Consider the following 25,094-nt stretch of genomic DNA (forward strand, 5'->3'; position numbering starts at 1 on the left):
TGGCTTTTTTGGGGTCTGCACCCATAGTATATGGAAGTTCCCAGGCTAGGGGTTGAATTGGAGCTACAGCTGCCAGCCCACATCACAGCTCTAAGCAACACAGGATCCCCAACACACTGAGAAGGCCCAGGATTGGACCCACATCCTCATGAATTTTAGTTGGATTTGTTTCACTGTGCCATGAAGGGAAGTCCCTGTTAAAATAACTTAAAACATGTACGTTATGTTTTTTGAAGGAGATCCTAGTTTAAAATATACATTTGGAATTAGTTCAAAAGATATCCACATGTTAAAAGTGACCTTGAGTTTGATGATGAATTTATAAAGACAACCTCAAAAACTTACTCTTTAAAGGAAAAAAATTGGGCTTTATTAAAATAAAAAGTGTCTATGCTATGAAAGACCCTACCAAGAGAATGCAAAGACAAGTCAGACTGGGAGATCATATTTACAAAACATATATCTGTAAAGGACTGGTATCCAAAAATATACAAAGAATTCTTAAAACTCAATAATAACAAAACAAACAACTGGATTAAAAAATGGACAAAGGATCTAAACAAAAGCTGTACCAAAGAAGTAATTCTGATGGTAAGCAGCATATTATAAAAGATGCTCAGTATAATTTGTCATTACAGAAATGAAAATTAGGAGTTCCCATCATGGCTCAGTGGCTAACGAACTCAACTAGCATCCATGAGGATGTGGGTTGGATCCCTGGCTTTGCTCTGTGGTTTAAGGATCCAGCGTTGCCATGAGCTGTGGCATATAACCAGCAGCTACAGCTCTGATTGGACCCCAAGCCTGGGAACCTCTATATGCCTCCATATGTCATGGGTACTGCCCTAAAAAGACAAAAAGACCAAAAAAAAAGAAAGTGAACTAAAGCAATAATGAGATACCACTGTACACTGATTTGAATGGCTAAAATTAATAGACTTAACAATACCAAATTCTGACAAGTATGCACAACAATAATAGCTCTTATTGCTGGAATTTTAAATGGTACAGATACTGGAAGACAGTTTGTGCCTTCTTACAAATCTAAACACAGTTTCACCATGATCTCTGGCAATCATTCACCCATATATTTACCCAAATTTCATGAAGAGTTATAGGATATAAAATGCACACATAAATACCTACTACAGCTTTTTTCATAATCATCAAAAACTGACAGCGACTTTAAATGACTTTGAATAGAGTAATTGGTAGATTGTAGTATACACACAAAATAGAATATCATTCAGTATAAAAAGAAAAAACTATCAAGCTATAAGAAGAAATAGATGAATATTAAATACCTATTACTCTGTGAAATAAGTTTGAAAATTCTATCTACTGTATGATTTTAACTATGTGAATATTGTGTAAAAGACAGAATTTAAAAGACTGAAAAAAGACCAGAGGTATGGGAAGCAGGGTGGATGGGAGGGTGGTGAATAGAGGGAAAAGAGCTGAATAGATGAAACACTGGATACTATTTAGGAAATTAAAATTATCTCTATGATACTACATTGGTGGATATAAGACATTATTCATTTGTCAATATCCACAGAATTTTCCAGCCAGAAGAGCAAACCTTCATTTATGAAAATTAAAAAATATATATATCATTTGGGAATTAGAGAGGTTACAGAATGGAAAGCAAAATTTGACAAAAAAGTATAACTATTAAAATGTAGGAAACAATCTCACTGAAGTGGGTGAGGGAAATATGCTTAATTAAATCACTTTGGAAAAGAAAGGAGACTATAAGATTAAAAGCAACAGGAAACATACATCAGCACAGTACTTTAGTTAATAGGTTTTTTTTTTTTTTCTCCCACAGGGGTTTAGCTTAACCATTCTGATAACATTATATTGTATGCTGCAAATGAATAATTAAGTAAATTGATGGTAGATGGTGGAAGCCAAATTCTTCACTGTTTGGGTAAGAGTTTATAGACAAGGAGAGAAAGCTAGAGTGAGCCATGTGGTAATGTCCTTAAAGTTGGAGACATCAGTATGAACTCATGTTTAGCTTAATATAGATACGCATGGCTACATTCAGAAATATTTACAATTGCATGTATGCGCATGGGCTATGTTTCCTTGCTCTGTCAGCTGAGAGTGCCTAAGAGCAACAACTCCCTAGAAGCAACAAGCAAACCTGGCATCTGCATCTTGATTATGACTGCAATTCTCTAATGAAAGATAACATATTAATCAATTAAATTGACTCAAAATTACAATGCTATACTTTGTCAAGATTCTTACAAAAATAAATTTGTTTTTACAAATACAATTTCAGAGATAAAAAGATGACTTTTTAAACATTTCTCCAAACTACTAATCTTTAGGAATACCTTCACATTCTCATGTGTCTCTGTTTGCTACCATGAACTATTGAAGAGAGGATAAATAAAATATATTGTGCCATGGAGGAACCTTATTTTTCAGTTAAATAATTTTTGTTCAAATAAAAACACATGCAAGTATCTTATTAAGTACACTGTAAGGAATAACTAAATGAAGTTTTTCTTTGAGTAAAATCTCATTTATTCAATAGACCATATTCAATGTTAGAATCCCTTCTATAAATTTGTTAGGGCTTTTAAGGAGAAATGCTTCCTCCAATTTTGGAAACTTTCTTATCTGATGGTTAGGTTCCAGTTAGATTCTGGTTCTTCCCAAAATAACTCAAATCAAGTGGAAAACTTTTGTAAAACATAGAGGTTTATGGTTTCAATATTAGAATTTGAGTGTGGAGAGGATTTTAAAAATCCGTTTTAAGTTCTAAGTTTTAGACAACCTAATGCACAAATCAATCAAGGATTAATAACCATATGAATAAAAAGTAAGCTCTTAGGCCCAGGGGAGAAAAATAATCTGATTACCACCAATATGCAAGGTATACTTTAATGGCGCTACTGAAAAACTTCTTACTTAACAATGTAAACTGAAAAGTTCTATACAACAGGGTAGAGCTCTGAATTTCTGTCTTAAATTGATAGAGCTCAAGTCTCAGGCTAGACTACCCAGAGACTGATAAACTAAGATGTCTAGTCACTTATGATGGAGCATGATAATGTGACAAAAAAGAATGCATACATGTATGTATAACTGGGTCACCATGCTGTACATTAGAAAAAAATGTATTGGGGAAATAACAATTGATTACAATTAAAAAAAGAAAGAAAGAAAGAAAAAATATATATACTTAAAAAAAAAAAAACTGAGATGGAGGGAATAAGACAGTGCTAGGCAGAGCAGAAAGGTCTACTTTTAATCTGCTCACCATAGAAATAGAAGCCCAAATCAAGCCCATAGCCTGAAACCTAGCATGCCAAGGATACAGGTTGCCATGACATACACAAATGTATTGAATAAATTAAATATATTTAATGGAAAAATAAGAGGATTTTATGAATCTGTTGCCAAAAGTTAGGAATTCTTTTACTTACAGATAAAGTTGATAGAAGCTATAAAGGACACTATGAAACACTTCATCCAAAGGGTGAGGTTGAAGTCTCTCTTCTGAAAATAATGTGATGGAAATAATATGATCGATGGAAATAACATGGGAAATCATCTTCCCTATCTTGCAGTACATCAAATCTAAATATCAAAGTCTATGGTCATCCAGTATGTGCCTATCTAAGTAAGGTGAAGGAGATTTACATAGGCCAATTCATCAGGACCCTTCATTGCCCAGGGGAAATGTTTCCCTTTTTCTCTATTTGGTCACAAATGGAGAGTAACCGATAAAATTTTGGGTCTAAAGATGCTGTTGGTAAATTCTGCAGGGTGGTTGTTAGGAGCTCAAGGAAGACCAGTTCTTCCAGGGAGCTTTGAAATCTCTCCTGCTCCCTCAGGTTCTGCATTTTCCAGTTTTGAATAACTTGTATCACCCCTGAGATAGCAGGGATATGCCTATCTTCATCTGTGCCTGCCACTGTGAAACATACTTTTTCCTCCGACTTTCAACAATCCTGTTTATCTCCTATCTTTTCTCATATATTTAGGTCCAACAGTATTTACTGGTTTAAAATGCTATCTTCTCCTTTTTTCTATATGTTTGGTCCTATTTCTTTTCCCTAATATACCTCTTTAGATTATATCTTGCGAAGTCTCATACAGTGAGAGATTTGAGGTCAATGGATTATAAATCTGCATATGTACCCATTTTTACCCCCCCTGACCTAGTGGTACTTCTCTTTTTCCCATTCATATAAGTCAAGACTCAAAGTCAAACTCTTAAAGCAAATTTTTTTTCAAGTTCCATTACTGTCTTTGTTTCAGTTTAATCTTTCTGCTGACCATTTTCTGAAGATCAAAAAGTATCTTATAAAATTCCCTGTGTATCTCATGCCTGTCTCACCAGAGACAGTGAGGTACAATCACTATAAATATCTTCCTATTTGATTTAAAATAATTGTTTTATTTTTCCATTTCGACCCAAATCTCTGTGTGTATATGTATGTATATACCATTTTCAAAAGAATTCTGATTTATCTTTAGTTGTTAATGGATTAAAATATACTACTCCACAGTGTTTCTATAACAGTAAAGACATACTTCAGAAAAGTATGTCTTTTTCTGAAAGACATAATTACTATCAGGGTTTATTAAATAATCAAACTTGAAACCCTGTTTTGTTTTGGCAAAGGGAGAGAGGAGATAATACCAGGAGTCTGGGGAGATGGTCAATATATTCAGTACTTAAATTTTTCCTTCTTTGGCCTAAAAAGTAACTGAGAACAAGATAAATAGGATCAAAATCTGAGTTTGTTGACTTAATGCTTAGATAAGAGTGCCCAGACCTAACAAGAAAAGGTCAAAACCTCTGTACTCAGCCTGCTTTTAAATTTTATCACTGGGCCTGGAATTCTGGCTGAAAAATATAATAAGAACAAATAGTAACCTGATGTAGCACAAACTACCATACCAACATATGCTCTAAATCTGGTATATAGCACTCTACTTATTTAAGGTTTAAAGTTTTTCCTTTAAAAACTATTTACTTACTTCTGTATTGTTGTCATTCCAAGCAACTCCAATCGAAACAGGACAAAGTCACACATAGGAGGGTCATCAACAGCCTTCACATGGAGCATGCCTTGACTCATGTGTGAGCTCTATGCATTTGTGAGCATCAGTTCTCAGCCAGTATGATGATGTGTGCTCATTCTACCAGCTTTCTTACTCTTTTCTCTCTCCTGGTTTTAACCTGTATAAAGGAGACAAAGGAAGCTAAGGAAAAATCAGTTACCAGCTTTACTAGTAAATCTCTAACTCAACATATTTGATACTATAGCTGGGACATTAAAGCTAAAGAATGACCTTTGGACTACATTTTGCAATATTCATTTATATGTGTCAACATGTATTAAAAATACAGAGTCATGGTCCAAGCCAGAAACACCATTGAGACACCCATGTGAGCTTCTTGAGCTTGGACAGGTCCCACCACATAAGTATATTATTGTATTTACATTATTCTGCCATGTTTTCAAAGGATGATCTTATCTATCTTAAAAAGACGAGGTTTTCTTTGGCTTTTATTTTAATACGGCTAAATTTGAGCTATTAAATTTAGCATATTAGAAATCAGTAATGCATGTTTTGAACACATTATATTCCTAAACTAACCTCAGGTTCAGAATTTTTCTTTTAATGAGTTTAATATAAAGAGAATCAAGAAGACAAATAGAAAAACAATTTTAATGTAGAATGTAATCATACTCTATTTTAGCTCTCCAAATAATGTGTTTCAAACATATTACTGCTAATAAAAATTGAAAAAAATATATAGAAAAGTTAGAGTATCCCTAAAAGCTGATATGATATTTAAAACTAAAAACTGATAAATTACAAGTGCTTTATAAATATGCTTTTATCCTAAAAAATGCAAATAATTCATTATATAATTATACATAACTCATAATACATACATCAGTCATTTAATGGACACAATTTTTCTAGTTATATATTTAAAGTAAAAAAATATGGGACTGAGCTACTACTATATCCATTACTGGGGCTGCAACTTCACTTAAGTAAGTTCACTTTCTATGAGTTCTATTTGCTTCATCTATAAAATAAAAGATCTGGACTGAATGATCTAAGCTTTTCCAGATATAAAATCCTTAAAACTTAATATCCAATTTGCTTTATGGACAGGAACATTAAAAATGAGCTCTGTCGGATTTCCCATTGTGGCTCAATGGGTTAAGAAGATGATGTAGTCTTTGTGAGGATTTGTGTTCAATCCCTGTCTTGCTGCAAGCTGTGGCATTGGTTGCAGATGTGGCTCAGATCTAGTGTTGCTATGGCTGTCATGCAGGCCTCAGCTATAGCTCCAATTCAATCCCTGGCCTGGAAACTTCCATATGACACATATGTGCCTGTGAAAGAAAAAAAAAGAAAACCTGAGCTCTGTCCATCTAATCACTATTGTATAGTCACCAAAATTGTACATTTCATATATATTGCTAGGAATTGACAATAATTTTTCTACACATGTAATATTTACAAGAAAAAAATTCAATGTGTTGAAATCAAGGATCAAACACTATCATCATTATCATAAAGATACATGACTTGGCTCTTTTCTTAATTATATCCACAGTAGATACATATGAAGAATGATCTGCTTACTTCTTATGCTAAGTCATTCTTCTATGGCAATATAATATAAAATGTTTTATTTTTCTTTAAACTGGTGATGGCAGAGACAATGACATTTAGGTAATAATACATCCTACAGTTGGAAGGAAGAAATTATTCCATTATTTTAAGGCTTTTCATGAAGAGACATATATGAATTCTTATTTTCTAATGAATATTAATTTAATTAATATAATCTAAAAATCAAAATGAAAACTACCTTATATTTTTAAATGTAAACTAAATACAGAGTAAAACATCTTATTCAGTAGGTTGTTCATCCCTAGTTAGTCATTATAATTTTAATTTTTATTTGTGTATTTATCTGATTAATATCACATCCCCAAGATTTACATTCACGAAGAGACATTTTTCCTCTTTTGTTCATAGTAGTATAGCCAATATCTAATAACAGACTAGTTATTCTAGGTATTTCCTCTAAAATTTGTTGAATTAATTAGTAAATAAATTAGCAAATCTCTAATGGACTTTAGAGTCTGTTGAAGCAGATAAATGCATACACAAATGACTATTAATGGCATGATATGATAAGATGCTTAATATCATTATTAACAAAGGGCTATGTGAGTATAGAACAAGTGGTTATTAATTTCACCTTGTTTCTACAAGGTTCTTGAAAGAGTTGGCATTTTGACCTTATTTGAAATAATAGCAAGGAGTTAGATAAGTTGGAATGAGATATTTTACAAGCAGGAAGTATTATAGGTAAAGGCATGAAGGCTCAAAATTTCTAGGCTATAAGGTGAATATAGTTGGAAATAATGCAGTTTGCTAAAGGGAAGGTAATATGCAGCATGGCCTCAAGTTGTGAAAAACTAAGAATTTTCATCTCTATAATATGTGCTATGGAGAGTACAAGCAATGCAGAGCAGCAATATGAGCCTTGGCTTCCTTATCTTTGAAAGAAAAATGATAATTATTCCATTGAGATAATTAGGAATTAAACAGGATAATGAATGTAAAATATGCCATATATTTCCTGGCAAATAATAGGTTCTAAATAAATGATAACTATGATTATTTTAAAAACTAAATCTTATTTTCGAATTATTTATATCATTATTGAATGACAGAATGGAAAAAATAATGCTTACATGGCTCTCTAAAGGGATAATTTGGATGATGTGTGTATACACACACACACACACACACACACACACACATATTCTATATGTATAGACAATTTCTCAGCCCATGGGGATAATGGGGAAAAGAGCTGCAAAAATACAATCCCCAAAACTAAGAGAAGGAAGAATGCCATCTGAGATTTAAGCCTTTTAAAGCAACCCAAGAGGTCTAAGGCCAAGAGGATTTTGCCCTGTTAAGACTGGATTCATTAGCATAGCTAAGGAAAGTCTGTCAATCACAGGACAGTTAGTCACCTATGAAACCGAGATGGAGATGAGTCTCTTAGGGATAAATCTGCATTCTTTTCAAGTGTAATTACAAGTTCTGAGATAGGAAGGAAGTCTGGGTTAGTGAAATTGCCAGTTCATTGGCAAGACTTCCTATCATGAAAATGCATGTGTCCACTTATTTTAACTTAATAGCATTACAATTTCTAATTGTCTAATTCATTTTTTTTTTCTGATACAGCATATACCCAGCTATCATGTGATTATATTTTGTTTTTCCATATAGATGTCCCTTTGGGGAAAAATATGTACTGGCCATGCAAAAATAAGAATTTTATTTCATATAATAATTCTTGTTAATAAACTAAATTCTGATTGTATATTAGTTGTTATGTTTGAATTATGTCTCCAAAAAGATATGTTGAAATCCTAATGCCAGTACTTGTAAATGTGACCTTATTTGAGAATAGGAAATGGGTTTTTTGCAGATATAATCAAGTTAGGATGAAAAGACTTTGGTATGGCAGCTCTAGAAGATTAATTGCAATAGCGAAAAGAAATAATTTAAATCCTATGCCTTGTGTAAACTGGTGATTGGCACTTGCCATCTGCCTCTACATGGATTGGATCATTAGCCACTGTCCCAACTCTCAACACCCCCTGAAAGAGCTCAGGTTGGAGATCAGAAGTGAGGCACTCTGTCCTCTGCTAAAATTGTAGAACAGGTATACAGATATATATTTTCTGGAGAAGATTTTATGAGCCCAATTCTGGCATTTCCTCCTATCTATAAGAGCACTAAAATCCTTCATGGTGATGTCTGCTTCTTGTGACCAACAGTAACCTTCAGGAGACTAGCAGCACACTTCTGTAATATGTGTGCTTGGTTGCATGTACCTCTCCCTTCACCAAAATCATACATATATTAACATTCCCCCCGGCCTCTTTGGAGTGGTTTTTCAGAGCTATCTGAAATGCTGACTCCAAGTCTATAGCCCTCATTTTGCACCCCCCAAAACTTAACTCTCAACTTTTAGGTTGTGCATATTTTTAGGCTGACACTGAAACTTAATTTTTTTTCTTCATAGACAATTTTTTTCATGTGTTAGATCAAATATTGTTAGTGATACTTTTCTTAGGCATTACTTTTGGAAACACGTTTAAAAAACTCATGAAAATCTGTCTATTCTGATTAACTACTTCTATTTAAATAATTTGAGTACTTCATAGTAGATCATTTGTGGCTGCTGTGTGATGTCATTGTCTTGGATACTATGTAATATATCACTTGCAAAATAATCCCAATTCTTGTTGAAGCAGGAAATAACCCTTCCATTGTTGCCTTCAAACCCGGGTCTATTTCTTAGCACAGCAGAGTGATAAATGTGTCTGCATGTGTTGTTGTAGAACCTATTAACTGAGAAATGACCAAATACCTTTTTTATTTTGATTCTTTAGCTGGTAACTAAATTTGAGTTCTTATTATTATTTTAGTAAGAAATAATGGAACATTTCATCAGTAAAAGTTAAAGGAACAAGGTGAATCTACCCAATGGGAGAATCTAAATCTTTCCAGGGATCTATCTAACTCCGAAGAAAAGCACCCGTTGATAGGTAACAGCAGGGGATTAAAGACTGAAGCAGTTTACTGCAGGCTATGAATGACCTGATCCCTTAATCCATCTGTCTTTTTATATGAGAATGCTATGCTAATTAGCTGTGTAAATTGTTTCCTGATGACATTAATTTTGTGCCTTTTTGTTATTCTAGGCTTTGACTTTCACTGTGATAAAAATATACTAAGGGACATTTCCAATTTAGATGGGTTCTGATCCTGATAAATTCCAACACAGAAGCAGTGTTGTGGGGAAATAGGCATAAATAGCAAACTTAATCAATCCTGGGGATAGACATAGAGGACTTTGGCTTCCTATATAATCGTTCCCTTTAGCTTCTAAACATTACATTAACACACTTGAAATGTTGAAACATAATTCAAGGAGAACTTTTCAGCAAATGCAATTTTCATTGCTCCATTTTCTTTGAAGAAAATCAAGACTTGAATATTAACATGGAGAAAGTAATGGAACAGATAGTCGTGATGTGAAATCTTATTAGTAAACAAGAGCTGCATCTGAAAAAATATTGTCATTAAAAGCTATGTAGTAGTTAATTGAGTTTGATATGAAATTTAGTGCTGGAAAGTTAATGACTAATGCAGCTATTTCACAGAGCTTGGTTACTGCAGACTCCATAATGATCTCCTTTTGCTTCAGAGCAACAATGAAATTAACCTCTCTTTTGTCCTGCAGGTGTTGTGTTCTGATAATGCATATCCCTTACAAGTTTGGGTAAATTATTTGCTTTGCATATAAATTAGCCCTAAAGCTGAATCAATATTAGAATAATGAAAATGTAGAGAATATTTTTAAGAAAAAAAAAAACTTATAGTAAAGTATATAAAAATCCTAGATCCAGATGCAATTTCAGGAAAATAAATTTAAAAATATTTACTATGAGAAAGCAAGAAGATTGAGAGGAGGGAGAAATGATTTTGGAAAGTAAAATATTTCATTATTTTTTACATTAGTCAGGATGAAATAATTAAGAAACAATACTTTTTTTTCAGCATAAAAAATAATAAGATGGTACTTTTCTAACAATTATTAACATCTGCTGAGCTCCACTTTATTAGGTATGTATTGTCCTTTAGTCGAACTCCAATTTAAAAACATAAAGCATTACAGCTATAAGATAAATACCCAACTTTTACTTATATGCAGTGGATTAGTAATTATACTTCTCATCTATTAAAATATTTCTCTTCTTCTTTTGCAGTTTCAGAGACTTTTTTCCCCACATATTTTCCTCTATGTTTTTTCTTCTTTGGTATTTCTTCCTTTAAAATTTGTGTGTAAATTTTTTATAAATGTGACTTTTTTCTTCTTTGAAATGATACCTAAATTCAAATTGCTTTTATCCTACTCAAAATTCAGAGGCAAATTTGGTAGTGACATGTTAAATGTTTGCTAGTGTCTCATACTACATAAGGTACACAAATTCTTGTGAACTAGAGGAGAGAACTTAGCACTTTCTCAGGCTTTCTATATCTAAAGAATATGTTTACCCATGGATACTGACCAAAAATTTATGGATAATATTTAGATAGTAAAAGGAGAAAAAATGATGTTATGAGCATTTTGTCAAGTGATAAATTTAGTCCTTAATGTTTACTTTTGTTTGTTTTAACTGTTACAGGAATAATACTGTTTTGTTTACCCTGAAATAGTCTTTAATCTCCTCCCTTAGAGTTGGGCATTGGGTATAGCTTTGATATTCTTGGTTATTATCCATTGGGTTCAATGTTCGTGCTTTGTTTCTAAATTCCAAAAGAAAAAATGGAATCTAAAGTACAATAATAATCATTAATAATTTATAGAATGCCCATTTCCAAAACAAAATCAAAGGCACTATAGACAATAATAAGCACACATTAAACCAACTGGGCACTGTGCCCAGAAAATCTGCCAAGTACACACAATAGGCAAGAAAATAGCTTGTGTGTATGTGAGGAAAAATAAGTAAGAGAAAACAACACATAAAAGACTTGAAACAGAACATCTAGGGAGTCAACAGATTCCCAGACTTCCACAGGAAATAAAAATATTTGAAGTCTTTTCTGCTGGGTCTACTAACTGTCTTTCAATATATGATAGATATGAATCCCATCAGAAGAAGTCAAGTATATTCTAAAAAATTCATATTTGCTAGGACTTGGTGTAATAGATTATTTTAGACTGAGGAGTCCAGGTTATCAGATAACTACATATGGTTTTGTGAGACTTTTCATTATTGGGTATGACATAAAGCAATTCTTTTCTCATATGATCTATTGAAGCTACAGTGTTCCACTTGGGATGGCATGTGATCATGACAAGGGAGAACAAAGAGTCTCATGTATGTTTTCTCACTTCTTAAAACAGTATTTACTCTTTCTTAGGTCAGGTCCCTCCTAGCCAATTAAAGCAGGAAAATGTTCCCATTAGCTGAAGTTATCTGTGAAAGTTAACTTATTGAAATATTGCCTCTGACTTCACTTAGGTGGGCTTTTGTAGGTTATGGGTTTAAAGAATAGTTGCAAATACAAAATGATAAAGTATTTTTTCTGAGGAAAAATGCTTCAAATTCTATTCTGTGTAGGTTTGGAAGTTCAGCACTAATTTTTTAAACATGCCCTTATTATAAAACCCTACGTGGGTTAGGTGTGACCCAGCTGTAATTGTCAAGAGAGCAACCAGGGATGTACACTTACTTTTGCTATTATATCCAACCAGAAGAAGAATATATGGAAAAAGTCAATAAATGTGATTAAAAGGTTAACACAATGATTTAACTTAATTCTACTCAGTACAAATAATATTTGGTAGAGTTTTAGGAACCTACTGTATATTCTAATCTCAACTTGCAACTAAGATTATTAACAGTACAGTTAATAATTTTTAACTGTAATTTAAAAATAAAGTAATTTTTTGGAATATGAATTTTACCCAAATAATAGAGGAAATTGATAAATCCATTTTGTTAAATTGAAGCCTAGACTTCAGGGATAATATACTCAATAGGATGAATTCTTTATATCAAGGAAATTATTTTTTACTCCTGGAAACTTTATTATTTATCAGGTATGACTGTCGTTAAAACTAGTTTTCAGGAGTTCCCATTGTGGCACAGCAGAAATGAATTTGACTAGTATCCCTGAGGATGCAGGCTCAATCCCTGGCCCCACTCAGTGGGTCAGGGATCTGGCATTGCCATGAGCTATGGTGTAGGTTGCAAATACTACTAAGATCCTGAGTTGCTGTGGCTGTGGTGTAGGCCAGCAGCTATAGCTCCAATTTGACCCCTAGCCTGGGAACTTTCATATGCCGTTCACACAGCCCTAAAAAGCAAAAAAAAAACCCACCTTGTTTTCAAGCCATGTAAAAGAAAATGACCCTGTGCAAACTCATTCTTAGGCTGTTATATTTTATACTGGCAAAAGTGTTTGGAAATTCTGGAAATCTTTGAATATGAAGTTTTCATTATTTATGTCATAATTAAGTTTTCTATAGCAATGTGTGTGTCTTAGGGGCAGGAATGCTGGAGGTAAGTATCACCAGCAAGAAGAGAAATAACATTTCAGGCATTGAAAGGGCTTGTTCAAGGACCAGGAAGGACTAGTAGAAAAGTATGTGCACTGTCTAAAATTTCCTTCTCTTGGTTGATTCCATTGATTGAGTTGTCAGCTCAGTTTTTTTTTTGTTGTTTAATTGTCCACAGGTTTGGATAAATCTGAATGACTATAGAAAACAAGAGAGCTATTGTTTCTAAAGAAACTATGGGAAAGGGTGTAAAGGTACTTGTGTAGAGGCTGTTCAAAAGGGAACTTTTTTTTCTTCTTCTTAAAATGCATAGATTGATTAGTCAAATTTAACACCATTTCTTAGAGAAAACTATAAATCCAAGTAATATAAATGGACTTGGTCATTTATATTGGTAATTGAGTCAAAGGGATTTAATTTTTTTAAACTTATTTTACCAAGTGGCTAATAAGATTTACTTGGTGTCTTTTTTTAACAACTCTACTGGCCCATTGTTTAGTGGTGGACATATATGACAGAAAGAGTGAAGTTGTAAGGATGATTGTGGCAAACTGTGGGAAATAAACAACTTTATGTGACATTATTTTGAAAGCAAAAAGTGATTTCCAAGCAAAATATCTTATAACTAAATGCTCTTTCTAGATTATATGTACTGCTTAGGTGTATTAATCTACTTCTACCAAATGTCAAATTTTCTCATCCATTCATTCAACAAACATTGATTAAATACTAGTCATATCCCAGGATTCAGTGACAAATAAGATTCTTAACCTCAACAAGCATAGAGTTGGACACTAAATAAAGAACACAAAAGAAGGTAATTACAGTACAGTGTTTTAGTGATATATTAATGTTAAGAACAGGGAGCTATTAAAAAAAAAAAACAAAACAAAACACTGGAAGAACATCTAATGGAATCTTGGGGGAGTTAAAACCTTTCTTTTGAAAATGACCTCCAATCAGAATTCTAAAGGACAAATAGAAATTAACCAGCAAGAAGAGAAATAACATTTCAAGCATTGAAAGGGCTTGTTCAAGGACCAGGAAGGAGATGATTAAAAGGTTCACTAACAAACGTAGTTGATTTTGTTCAACATTCTGAAACTAATATTATACAGTCTATACCACAGTTCAGATCAGAAACTTTGGTACATGTAAACCTGGTTCTGAGAGGTATTGATAGGTATTACCTGAATAAGTATGGAGGTGCTCCATGGTCAATGTCTATATGCATTTAGGAAAAAAAAAGTGCTTCCTAAAAACTGTACATGTTTTTTCCTGAATGTTTTCTCTTTAATAAATTAAAGCATAGTGCGAATTTCCAGGAACTATTAATAGTAAGTAATACTTCCCAAAATTTTGTGACCAAGAAACCCTTTACTCATAGAGCAACTTTTAGAACTTGTTCCTGAGGAATACACTTTGAGAAATGCTGCTCTAAATATGCGTGGATATGAACTTGTCCAAATTCAAGTTCTTTGTAGTAGAGATTACTAAAAGCAGGGGAAAGTTATAAGATCTGATGCAGAAATATAGTGGGTTGAATGGTGTACCCCTCAAAAGTTATGTCTACCTAGAACCTCAAAATGTGACCTTACTTGGAATAAAGTTCTTTGAAAATATAAAGTAAGGATCTAAGAGGAAATAGTCCTGGGTTATGATGAGTTCTAAATCCAGTGCTGAGTGTTGTGATAAGAGGACAGAGAGAGAGACAGAAGAAGACCATAAAAAGACAGAGGCAGAGGCTAAAGCGATGTATCTAACAACCTAAACATACCAAGAATTGCTAACAATGTTGAATGAATTCTCTCAGAGCTTCCAGAAGGAACCAACACCACAAATACTTACACTTTAGACCTCTGGCCTCCAGAACTGCAAGAGAATGAATTTCTGTTATTTTAAGCCACCAAGTTTCTTGTAAAACACAAAGATATATTGTCTTTACACACAGGTTATATTTCAACAAATTGTAACCTTAACACATATTATTACCAAATGATCCTCAATGAATCATGATGCCTCTTGAATTCATGTCCTTGCAGTGTCCTCCCAGCCTGAACTAGGTTAGCCTAGGAGTTATTTGAGCCAAGAGAATACAGCAGGAATGACACTGAACAAGTTTTTATCCCAGGCATAAGGAGGCTTTGTAGTTTCCTTCTATTCTTTCACAGTCCTGAGATGTAGAAAATGTCCAGGAGATGAAGGACCAGGAAAACAAAAAGGATAGCCTTGTCTTCTAGTCAACTCATGCCTGACACATAAATGGGGCCATCCTGGAACCTATAGTCCCAGTAGAGCTGCCTAATGAATACAAACACATTGGAGAAACTAGTCAAAACCATTTGGAAGAAAGACAAGACACACAGCTGAATCCAGCCCAGACTGCAGAACAGCAAGCACAAAAATGCTTGTTGCTTAGTTGTTGTTTTAAGCTGCTATGTTTTAGAGTGATTTGTTACACAGCAACAGAAAACTGTAATCAGCTATCATTATCTTCAAGTATTTACTTTTAAAACAAGGATAGACAAAACAGATTATGGATAGAATGCCAGTCAATATGCTATAGCAAAGGCAGAGCTGACCTCTTTCCACCAATTAAGAATTTTGATCAACTCTCCTGTGTCTTTTAATCTCAACTTTCATTAACTTTAAATTTTGGGGTAAAAAATACGCAAGCTATCCTTAGGTAAATAGAAACTACTTTTTGTGAATACCCAAAGAGAAAGTTTAATTAAAATTCTGCATTAGTATAGCCAGAATACAAAGAGCTGAACTGGAATTTTAACATGTTCTACGCTCCACTTTTATGAGAACAGACAAATGACAATCTAATCTCTGGGATTTATTTTAAAAGGTTGTATCATAAGTACCAAATAGATGAAGAGCATCTTTTATAACCTTTGTCTTCAGATCACTGCAGACAACTGATATTTATAATGACCATGTATGATGTTGAAATGGCTTCTGATATTAACAATTAAATTATGATCAGCTGTGGGTTTGAACATTTAGATATATTTTGAGTTTTTTACAAATATTTGCAATCCACATAAGATGTATAGTTAGGCACCAGATTAGTGGACATAAAATTAATATATATCCTGTTTTTCAGCCATTACTAGATATAATCTGCTTAAATACACAAATAACAACTGGCTATTACTACAAATAATTTCTTAAAAAATTTATTCAAATCACACACACGCTTTTATGCATATATGTCTGTGGAGTATGAGAAAAATCCACAAACACAAAATTGTATTAGAATTCTTATAGCAAATAAGCTAAAAACGAATTGAGCCAACTTGGTAACTTCATCTTGGTTTTGCGAAGGGTGGGTTTTCTTTCCCTGACCTAGCCTTTTTTATTGAATGAAGGCAGGCATACAATGATCACTCATCTATTTTCTTGGACACATAAATTGAATGTTATGTTGAGAAATTAGAAAATAATCCTGATTTTATTTAACCTTTATGTTAGAAGGCTTAAAAGACTGGTAGTAAATTAATGTTTTGAATCCATTCATATATAGTGCTGCTACTTTTTTCTTTCAATTTTCTTTCCCCTACATATTTGGCTTTATTTCTCTTCTTCTTCTACCTCTTTCTTCTTCTTTCCCTATTCTACCTCCTCCTCCTCTTTTGTTTCTATTATAAAGTATAATATGTACTCAGAGAAGTCCATACAGCTAGTGTTACTTATATCATGGAAACTAGCTCTAACTTAGTGCTCTTTGTTTCTTCTCCTTCCTCCTTTTCTTTTCTTTCTATTTTGTCTTCTATTTTGCTTCATGTTTCTTCCTAACAGATATTTCAACTCTGAGTTTTATTCTGACCGTATAGATGATTTTTAAGGATAAACATGGATTTAATAATAATTTCTCATAAGAAATAGCAAAACATCTTGCAAACAAAACTACTACATATAAGTAAATAATAACCATTCCTACTGCTATAACATTGGAACTGGTTTTCTTTCATCCCCGGCAACATTTTTATCTGACATAGTCTCCGTTATTTTTAAGTTGAACGTCCTGCAGCAAACGTTGCCAGCAATACGGAATACTTTCAATTAGTAGTTCTCTACTTCTCTGGTCGCTAAGCAACTGACCTATGGCGAGGAATACATAATGATCTGCATAGACACCTTAAAGTGGTGGAAAGTATAGGCTTCACAACTTTCACTTGTCTTTTGTGTTGGTGCTACAATAAATAGTTAAATGCATGACAATATTTGATACAAGTTTGCTAAAATAAAATTAAAGGCCAAATTAAGCTCTAGACAAAGATAGGACTAAACGTGATACAAAAAATCATATCTGTACTTCATGTATGTTTACATATTGTTTACAGGGAGGACAAGTAATCAGGTTAATATATTGTTAAATGTATATGTGCTACTCACCAGTGAAGGCAGAATTCAACACATAGCACAAATGACGAGAGAGCTAAGGAAGAGAAACCTGGGCAAAAATGAGGATACTAAATGACAAATAAAATGAAAATTACAAAGGAAAACCATTATATTTGATATATATCTGTGAGTCTTCAGGAGAGTGTCTTCATATGTGGTAGAAAAGAAAAAAATAGCCAGATTCACTGGAAATAAACCCTGACACCTATGGTCAATTAATCTTTGACAAGGGAGGCAGGAACATCAAATGGGAAAAGGAAAGTCTATTCAGCAAGCATTGCTGGGAAACCTGGACAGCTGTATGCAAAGCAAGGAAACTAGAACACACCCTCACACCATGCACCAAAATAAACTCCAAATGGCTGAAAGACTTAAATATACGACAGGACACCATCAAACTCCTAGAAGAAAACATAGGCAAAACACTCTCTGACATCAACATCATGAATATTTTCTCAGGGCAGTCTCCCAAAGCAATAGAAATTAGAGCAAAAATAAACCCATGGGACCTCATCAAACTGAAAAGCTTTTGCACAGCAAAGGAAACCAAAAAGAAAACAAAAAGACAACTTACAGAATGGGAGAAAATAGTTTCAAATGATGCAACTGACAAGGGCTTAATCTCTAGAATATACAAGCAACTTATACAATTCAACAGCAAAAAAGCCAATCAATCAATGGAAAAATGGGCAAAAGACCTGAATAGACATTTCTCCAAGGAAGATATACAGATGGCCAACAAACACATGAAAAAATGCTCAACATCGCTGATTATAAGAGAAATGCAAATCAAAACTACCATGAGATACCACCTCACACCAGTCAGAATGGCCATCATTAAGAAGTCCACAAATAACAAGTGCTGGAGGGGCTGTGGAGAAAAGGGAACCCTCCTGCACTGCTGGTGGGAATGTAAACTGGTACAGCCACTATGGAGAACAGTTTGGAGATACCTTAGAAATCTATACATAGAACTTCCATATGACCCTGCAATCCCACTCTTGGGCATCTATCCGGACAAAGCTCTACTTAAAAGAGACACATGCACCCGCATGTTCATTGCAGCCCTATTCACAATAGCCAGGACATGGAAACAACCCAAATGTCCACCGACAGATGATTGGATTCGGAAGATGTGGTATATATACACAATGGAATACTACTCAGCCATAAAAACGGATGACATCATGCCATTTGCAGCAACATGGATGGAACTAGAGACTCTCATACTGAGTGAAATGAGCCAGAAAGACAAAGACAAATACCATATGATATCACTTATAACTGGAATCTAATATCCAGCACAAATGAACATCTCCTCAGAAAAGAAAATCATGGACTTGGAGAAGAGACTTGTGGTTGCCTGATGGGAGGGGGAGGGAGTGGGAGGGATGGGGAGCTTGGGCTTATCAGACACAACCTAGAATAGATTTATAAGGAGATCCTGCTGAATAGCATTGAGAACTATGTCTAGATACTCATGTCGCAACAGAAGAAAGGGTGGGGGAAAAAACTGTAACTGCAATGTATACATCTAAGGATGACCTGACCCCCTTGCTGTACAGTGGGAAAATAATAAAAAAAAAAAAAATAGCCAGATTCAGCAGAACAAAATAGACACTTGAACCTTGGATATTTTCATTCCATCTATCATATTTTTGTTGGTTTATATTCCAGTGACAACTACATGCACTGAACCTCATTGAATCAACTCAATAGAGAGGAGAGACTGCATCTCCTCTTTATCAGTAGAGCTGCTTAGAAAGATTTTTTTTTTGGCCTGTTTCTAAGATTTTTTTTGGCCTGCTTCTTACACATTTTCTCCAATTTGTACATTGTATTTTACAAGCTGCTTTAGAACAGTGGAATGACTGTCCTTCATACAATATAGAACTGTTGATATATTTTGAATACATGAAAAATAAATTATTTGAAAATTTATGTTCTCAAAATGTAAATGTAGTATCAGTGGAGGCAATACTATTGGGATTAATAGTATTAATAACCCTAATGTATTTTCAAACTTAAAGAAACCTGAGTATTTACCGAAAAGTAACAGATAACCGATATTTCATGTTATGCAATGAAAAAGACGAGATTTAAATAGCAATTATTTTTGATGATGCCATTCTATGCATTTTAAGTCCTTCTAGCATAATAGCTAGATCTAACTTTTAATTTCCCTTTTTAGCCACTTTCAATGCAACTGTGAAATATGACCTATAAATATACATTATAACTTTAATTACATATCTTCAGTGGGATCTGTCCTCTTAGTTTAGCATGTATTTATGCAAAGCTATTTGGTATCATGTTATAAAAAAACAAAACAAAACAAAACAAAATTAATAGACCCTGCCCCAACCTCTGTCTTGTGGTATCAGAGAAGTCAAAGTGGGAATTCAGGACTTTATTTTCTTTCCCATGAAATGTAACAACATGCACATCTCCTTCCCCACCAGGGTGGTGTCAAAGGAAACCTAATGAGAAACTGGAACTTTTACAACCGTATGGTGGTAACAAGGACCAAGACCTCCTGATTCCTGCCCTCTCTTTGTGCAGACCACACAATGAGCAAAAATAAGAAGCATGTTGCCTTCCAAAAGAAGTTTGAGTGTGGAACATGGACTTTGATTCTCACATAGCAGTAACAAGGCAGCTTCTATTTTTACCCTGTGTCATGTCAGAGGAGGTTTATTAACCAAAATTTAAATAAAATACAGTCTTAGGATATTCAAAATGCTCTGGATGCATGGAAAATTACTCAGCATGAGAAGAAACAGAAAAGTCATATCTTCAATGAGAAGATAACATATGCTAACATACAGGTGACCTATATATTAGATTTATTCAACAAGGATTTCAAAGCCACCATTAAAAAAAATTTTTTTTTCTGGCAATGCCTGTGGCATGTGGAAGTTCCCAGGTCAGGGACTGAACCCACACTACAGCAGTGACCACAGCCACAGCATTGACAATTCCAGATGCTTAACATGCTGCAACACAAGTGAACTCCTACAACTATTTTAATGAATAGTTATGAATATGCTTGAAACTAATGAAACAAACAGGAAGCTTTACAAAGAAATAGTAGATACAAATAACAAAGTAGAATTTTGGAAGAGACAATGTTAATAACTAAATTTTTTAAAAAACCCTCAATATTCTAAATAGAAAAAAGATGACAGAAGAGAGAATAAGTGAACTTGAAAAAAGAACAATACAAATTATTCAGTCTGAAGAACAAAGAGAAAATAGTCTGAAAACAGAAAACAACAAACAAAAAGCTGAGAGCTTCAAGGACGTGTGATGCTGAAACAAAAAATAAAATCCAATATTTATATCATCAGAGTCTTAGAAAGGAGAAAAACAGTGGGGCTAAAAGTATCTTTGAAGAAATAATGGCTAAAATTTTCCAAGTTTGGCAAAAAACAAGCTAAGATTCAAGAATTCAGCAAATCTCAAAAAGATAAACCCAATGATATTCATACCAAAACAGAAGTCAAACAAACATACAACTTCAGAAAACAAAGCGGAGGAAAAAAATCTTGAAAGCAGTGAGAATATAAACTTAGAGAGGAAAAACAATCTGAATTAAAGTGGATTTCTCATCAGAAACTATGAAAGCCAGAGAAATGTGACATATTTTTCAGGTGTTCAAAGGCAAGAACTGTCAACCCAAAATACCATATTGGGCAAAATTTTCTTTCAGACACTAAGGGAATTAAAGACATTATCAGCAGAAGGAAAACTAAACTTTTGTAACTAGTAGACCCTACCCCTAAAAAAATGGCCAAAAGAAGCTCTTAAATCAAAAATAACATGATAAAAGAAGGTGTCTTACATCATCATGAAGGAAGAATGAACAATAAAAAGACCAAAATATGGTTATACAATATATTTCCCTCTGTGCTTTTGTTTTTGTTTTTTGTTTTTGTTGTTGTTGTTGTTTTGTGTGTGTTTTTGTCTTTTTTTTTTTTTTGCCTTTTCTAGGGCCGCTCCCACGGCATATGGAGGTTCCCAGGCTAGGGGTCTAATCAGAGCTGTAGCCGCCAGCCTACGCCAGAGCCACAGCAACTCGGGATCCGAGCCATGTCTGTGAGCTACACCACAGCTCACGGCAATGCCAGATCCTTAACCCACTGAGCAAGGCCAGGGGTCTAACCCGCAACCTCATGGTTCCTAGTCAGATTTGTTAACCACTGCGCCATGACAGGAACTCCTCCCTCTGTGTTTTTTCTAAATTATGTTTGACTTGAAGCAAAAAAATGTAGTGGTGGTTATAGGAATCTACATGACTGATAACATGACACAGAACTGTAGACACACATTTTACAAATGTCAATTCCCTAGTTTCAAAATTGACTATAGTTGCTAAAAATATAACCACTGGAAAACTGGGTGAAGGGGTATGAGGGACCTCTCTGCACTACATGCAGCTTTCAAAAAATCTTTATTTTGAAATTGACAGTTAACAAAATCCTCAACAGAAACATGACCAAGAGACTGTTTCATGTGGAGGGCAGAATTACTTTTATTTATTTATTTTTTTTGTCTTTTGTTGTTGTTGTTGTTGTTGTTGTTGTTGTTGTTGCTATTTCTTGGGCCGCTCCCGCGGCATATGGAGGTTCCCAGGCTAGGGGTCGAATCGGAGCTATAGCCACTGGCCTACGCCACAGCCACAGCAATGCGTGATCCGAACCGCGTCTGCAACCTACACCACAGCTCACAGCAACGCCGGATCCTTAACCCACTGAGCAAGGGCAGGGACCGAACCCGCAACCTCATGGTTCCTAGTCGGATTCGTTAACCACTGCGCCACGATGGGAACTCCCAGAATTATTTTTAAAATAAGAGATTGTGTTTATATAAATAAGTGAAGGCATCCATGAAAAAGATAAGCTTTGCAACTTAATTAGTCCAATGCAGCAAGAGCATGGGGAATAATAAAGAGTATGTTAGCTACTTTAGAAAGGCAAAATCATTTTAACATGAATAGAATAATGTCATTTACAGCAACCCAGAGATTATCACACTAAGTGAAGTAAGCCAGACAGAAAAAGACAAATATTACATATTACCACTTATATGTGGAATCTAAAAAAAGGATATACAAGTGAACTTATTTACAAAACAGAAATAGACTCAAAGACATAGAAAAAAATGTTGTTACTAAAAGGAGGAAGAGATAAATTTGGAGATTGGGATTAAAATATACATACATAAAATTGATAACCAACAGGACCTACTGTATATCACAGAGAGCTCTACTAAATATCCTGTAATAACATAATGGAAGAGAATTAAAAAATAATAACATATATTTTGTGTATATATATGTATAATAATTAATTTACTGTATACCTGAAATAAACACATTATAAAATAACTATATTTAAATAAAAATTCATTAAAACCTGGCCTAAAAAGAAAAAATTTCTACATTCATAATACCAAGAAATATGAGAGTTCTTGATCTAAAAAATTATCCTATTTCTAAAATACAAGTTAACATTCTCCTTATCCTAAATCATTCAGACATTAAAACTATCATTGATAATCACTAACCATAGGGGAAGATGGAGATGAAAAGAAAAGAAAAAAAACTATGTGAAGAGAAAAAGAAGAATATAAAACTTCAAAAGCTTCCTCAGATAGTTTCATCTAGATATATTTTAACAGCAACTCTGCCATAAATTTCTTACTCTTCTTCTAGTACTGACTACTCTTTTGCTGATTGAAATATACTTTATGAACATAAGTAAAAAGATTGCACCCATTACAGGTGGAAAAGTATCAAAGATATCTAAATTTATATAAACATTTCAAGTCAAAGTGGATCAATATCTGTTCTTCTCACAGGGAGATGTCTATGGTCCTATACTTCTTTAATGAAAGGGTCGAGAAGTATATTCACCTGTAATAGACAATACTCACTTGAGCTAATGTTAATTAGTTAATATGCAGTAGGTAATGTTGCCACATTATCTCCCATTCCAAGAATGTGAAAATATTTAGAAAATAGTTTTTATGGCATCTGTAAAATTATTCAGAACAGTGGCAAATTTGCTTGGAATCATTTGGTCTATATTTCAATTGCAATGGACTTATTTTTTAATAGAATATTTAAATGATTTGCATGTCTCTCTTAGGGAATATTGGAGCACACTTTGTAACATTTATCTCTAATTCAATTCCAAAATGGTGAGATTTTTAAATGTTTATAGAAAATCCCTGAGATTTAGAGATCAGAAATATGGACGCTCCACAATTCTAACGCAAATCTTGTGGTGGTATATCCTTATCGTAAAATACAGTATTTGGTCAAGTTCACATACACACAAAAGACATCACTGCATGTTTCTTAAACTCTGCCTAGCATTAAACCAGAAGATAGATATGGACATTATTGCTAAGGAGGGTCAAAGGATTTCAAATCAAATGAGTATGTCATTTCAGCAGACAAACTATCATGAGCAGAAGAATGCAAGTTATGTTTCCTATACTAATGATATCACTTATTCAATGGGTATACTGGAATTCTCTTACTGATTTTATAAAGCTTCCCAAAAAACTTTAAAACTTTAAAACTTTTATACTCCCACAACATTTTATTGTCTACTGACTCATTGAATAAACTGTAGTTAATTGCTTAAATAATTGTTAATAATATATATTGAAATAAAAATAACAATTCTTATCATTATATGCTGTTAATGATTCTCTATCATGAGTTGCATGATCTAATGATTTTAAGTTTATATACATTATTATTATTATTATTTGCTTTTTAGGGCCATATCCCCAGCATATGGATGTTTCCAGGTTAGGGGTCAAGTCAGAGCTGTAGCTGTCAGCCACAGCCACAGCAACGTAGGATCCAAGCCGCATCTGCAACCTACACCACAGCTCACGGCAACGCTGGATCCTCAACCCAAAGAGCAAGGCCAGGAATCGAACCCGCACCCTTGAGGATGTTAGTCAGATTCATTAACCACTGAGCCAGGATGGGAACTCCCTATATACATTATTTCTTTCAAAAACATTACAGAAGGCAACATCTAGGGCTATACAAAAGTTAGAGAGTGTATGTATTTTGTTTCCTTGAATTTTTGTAGACCAAAATAGGTTATTAAAGAGCCAGTTTTTAATAATATTCTGTAAAATTTTATAAATCACCATGTTATTTTACAATTTATAAATTGAATTTATGAGTAATGTGCTTAGATCCATCCAGAAGTACTACTTTTAAATATTTAAAGTATTAATATATGTATGTACCTTGTATCTTAAATACAGTTATAATTTTCCCTAGGCTTGATTTTTCCTACTTTCTCTCTCTCCTTGTCTCTATACATGTATATACACATATACATACATATATATGTAATTTCTTAGAATACTGTTTACCTCTTGCTTTAATTATTGCTTGCTCTTTTTGAGAATATTGTACTCAAATGCAATGGTGGGGGAATAAACATGCTGAATTGCAGGGGTATTAGACAGCTGAGGG

General features: G+C 33.8%; 1 protein-coding gene across 5 annotated transcripts in view; it reads right to left on the minus strand.

Annotated features, from left to right (window-relative positions):
* Nucleotides 1-25,094, minus strand: part of LOC106504458 (uncharacterized) — a 1,793,907-nt gene that overhangs the window by 529,074 nt on the left and 1,239,739 nt on the right. For 3 of the 5 annotated variants that reach the window (XR_014810743.1, XR_014810741.1, XM_084969049.1), the window contains 2 exons: nt 5,011-5,212; nt 3,447-3,519 (listed from right to left, as the gene is read on the minus strand). Coding sequence is in view for 2 of the 5 variants with exons in the window: in XM_084969049.1 (XP_084825175.1) it covers nt 3,447-3,492 (46 nt within the window). In the remaining 3 variants the exon portion in view is untranslated. Of the gene's footprint in view, nt 1-3,446; nt 3,520-5,010; nt 5,213-15,016; nt 15,041-17,572; nt 17,631-25,094 lie in introns of all 5 variants that reach the window. The other 2 variants (XR_014810742.1, XM_084969048.1) reach the window with 2 other exon arrangements.

This window comes from Sus scrofa, chromosome 7 (genome assembly GCF_054392235.1).
Source record: "Sus scrofa isolate SSC_HxYL_T2T_F1_AM1 chromosome 7, Sscrofa_HxYL_maternal_Yorkshire_Landrace_v2.0, whole genome shotgun sequence".
Taxonomy (NCBI): domain Eukaryota; kingdom Metazoa; phylum Chordata; class Mammalia; order Artiodactyla; family Suidae; genus Sus; species Sus scrofa.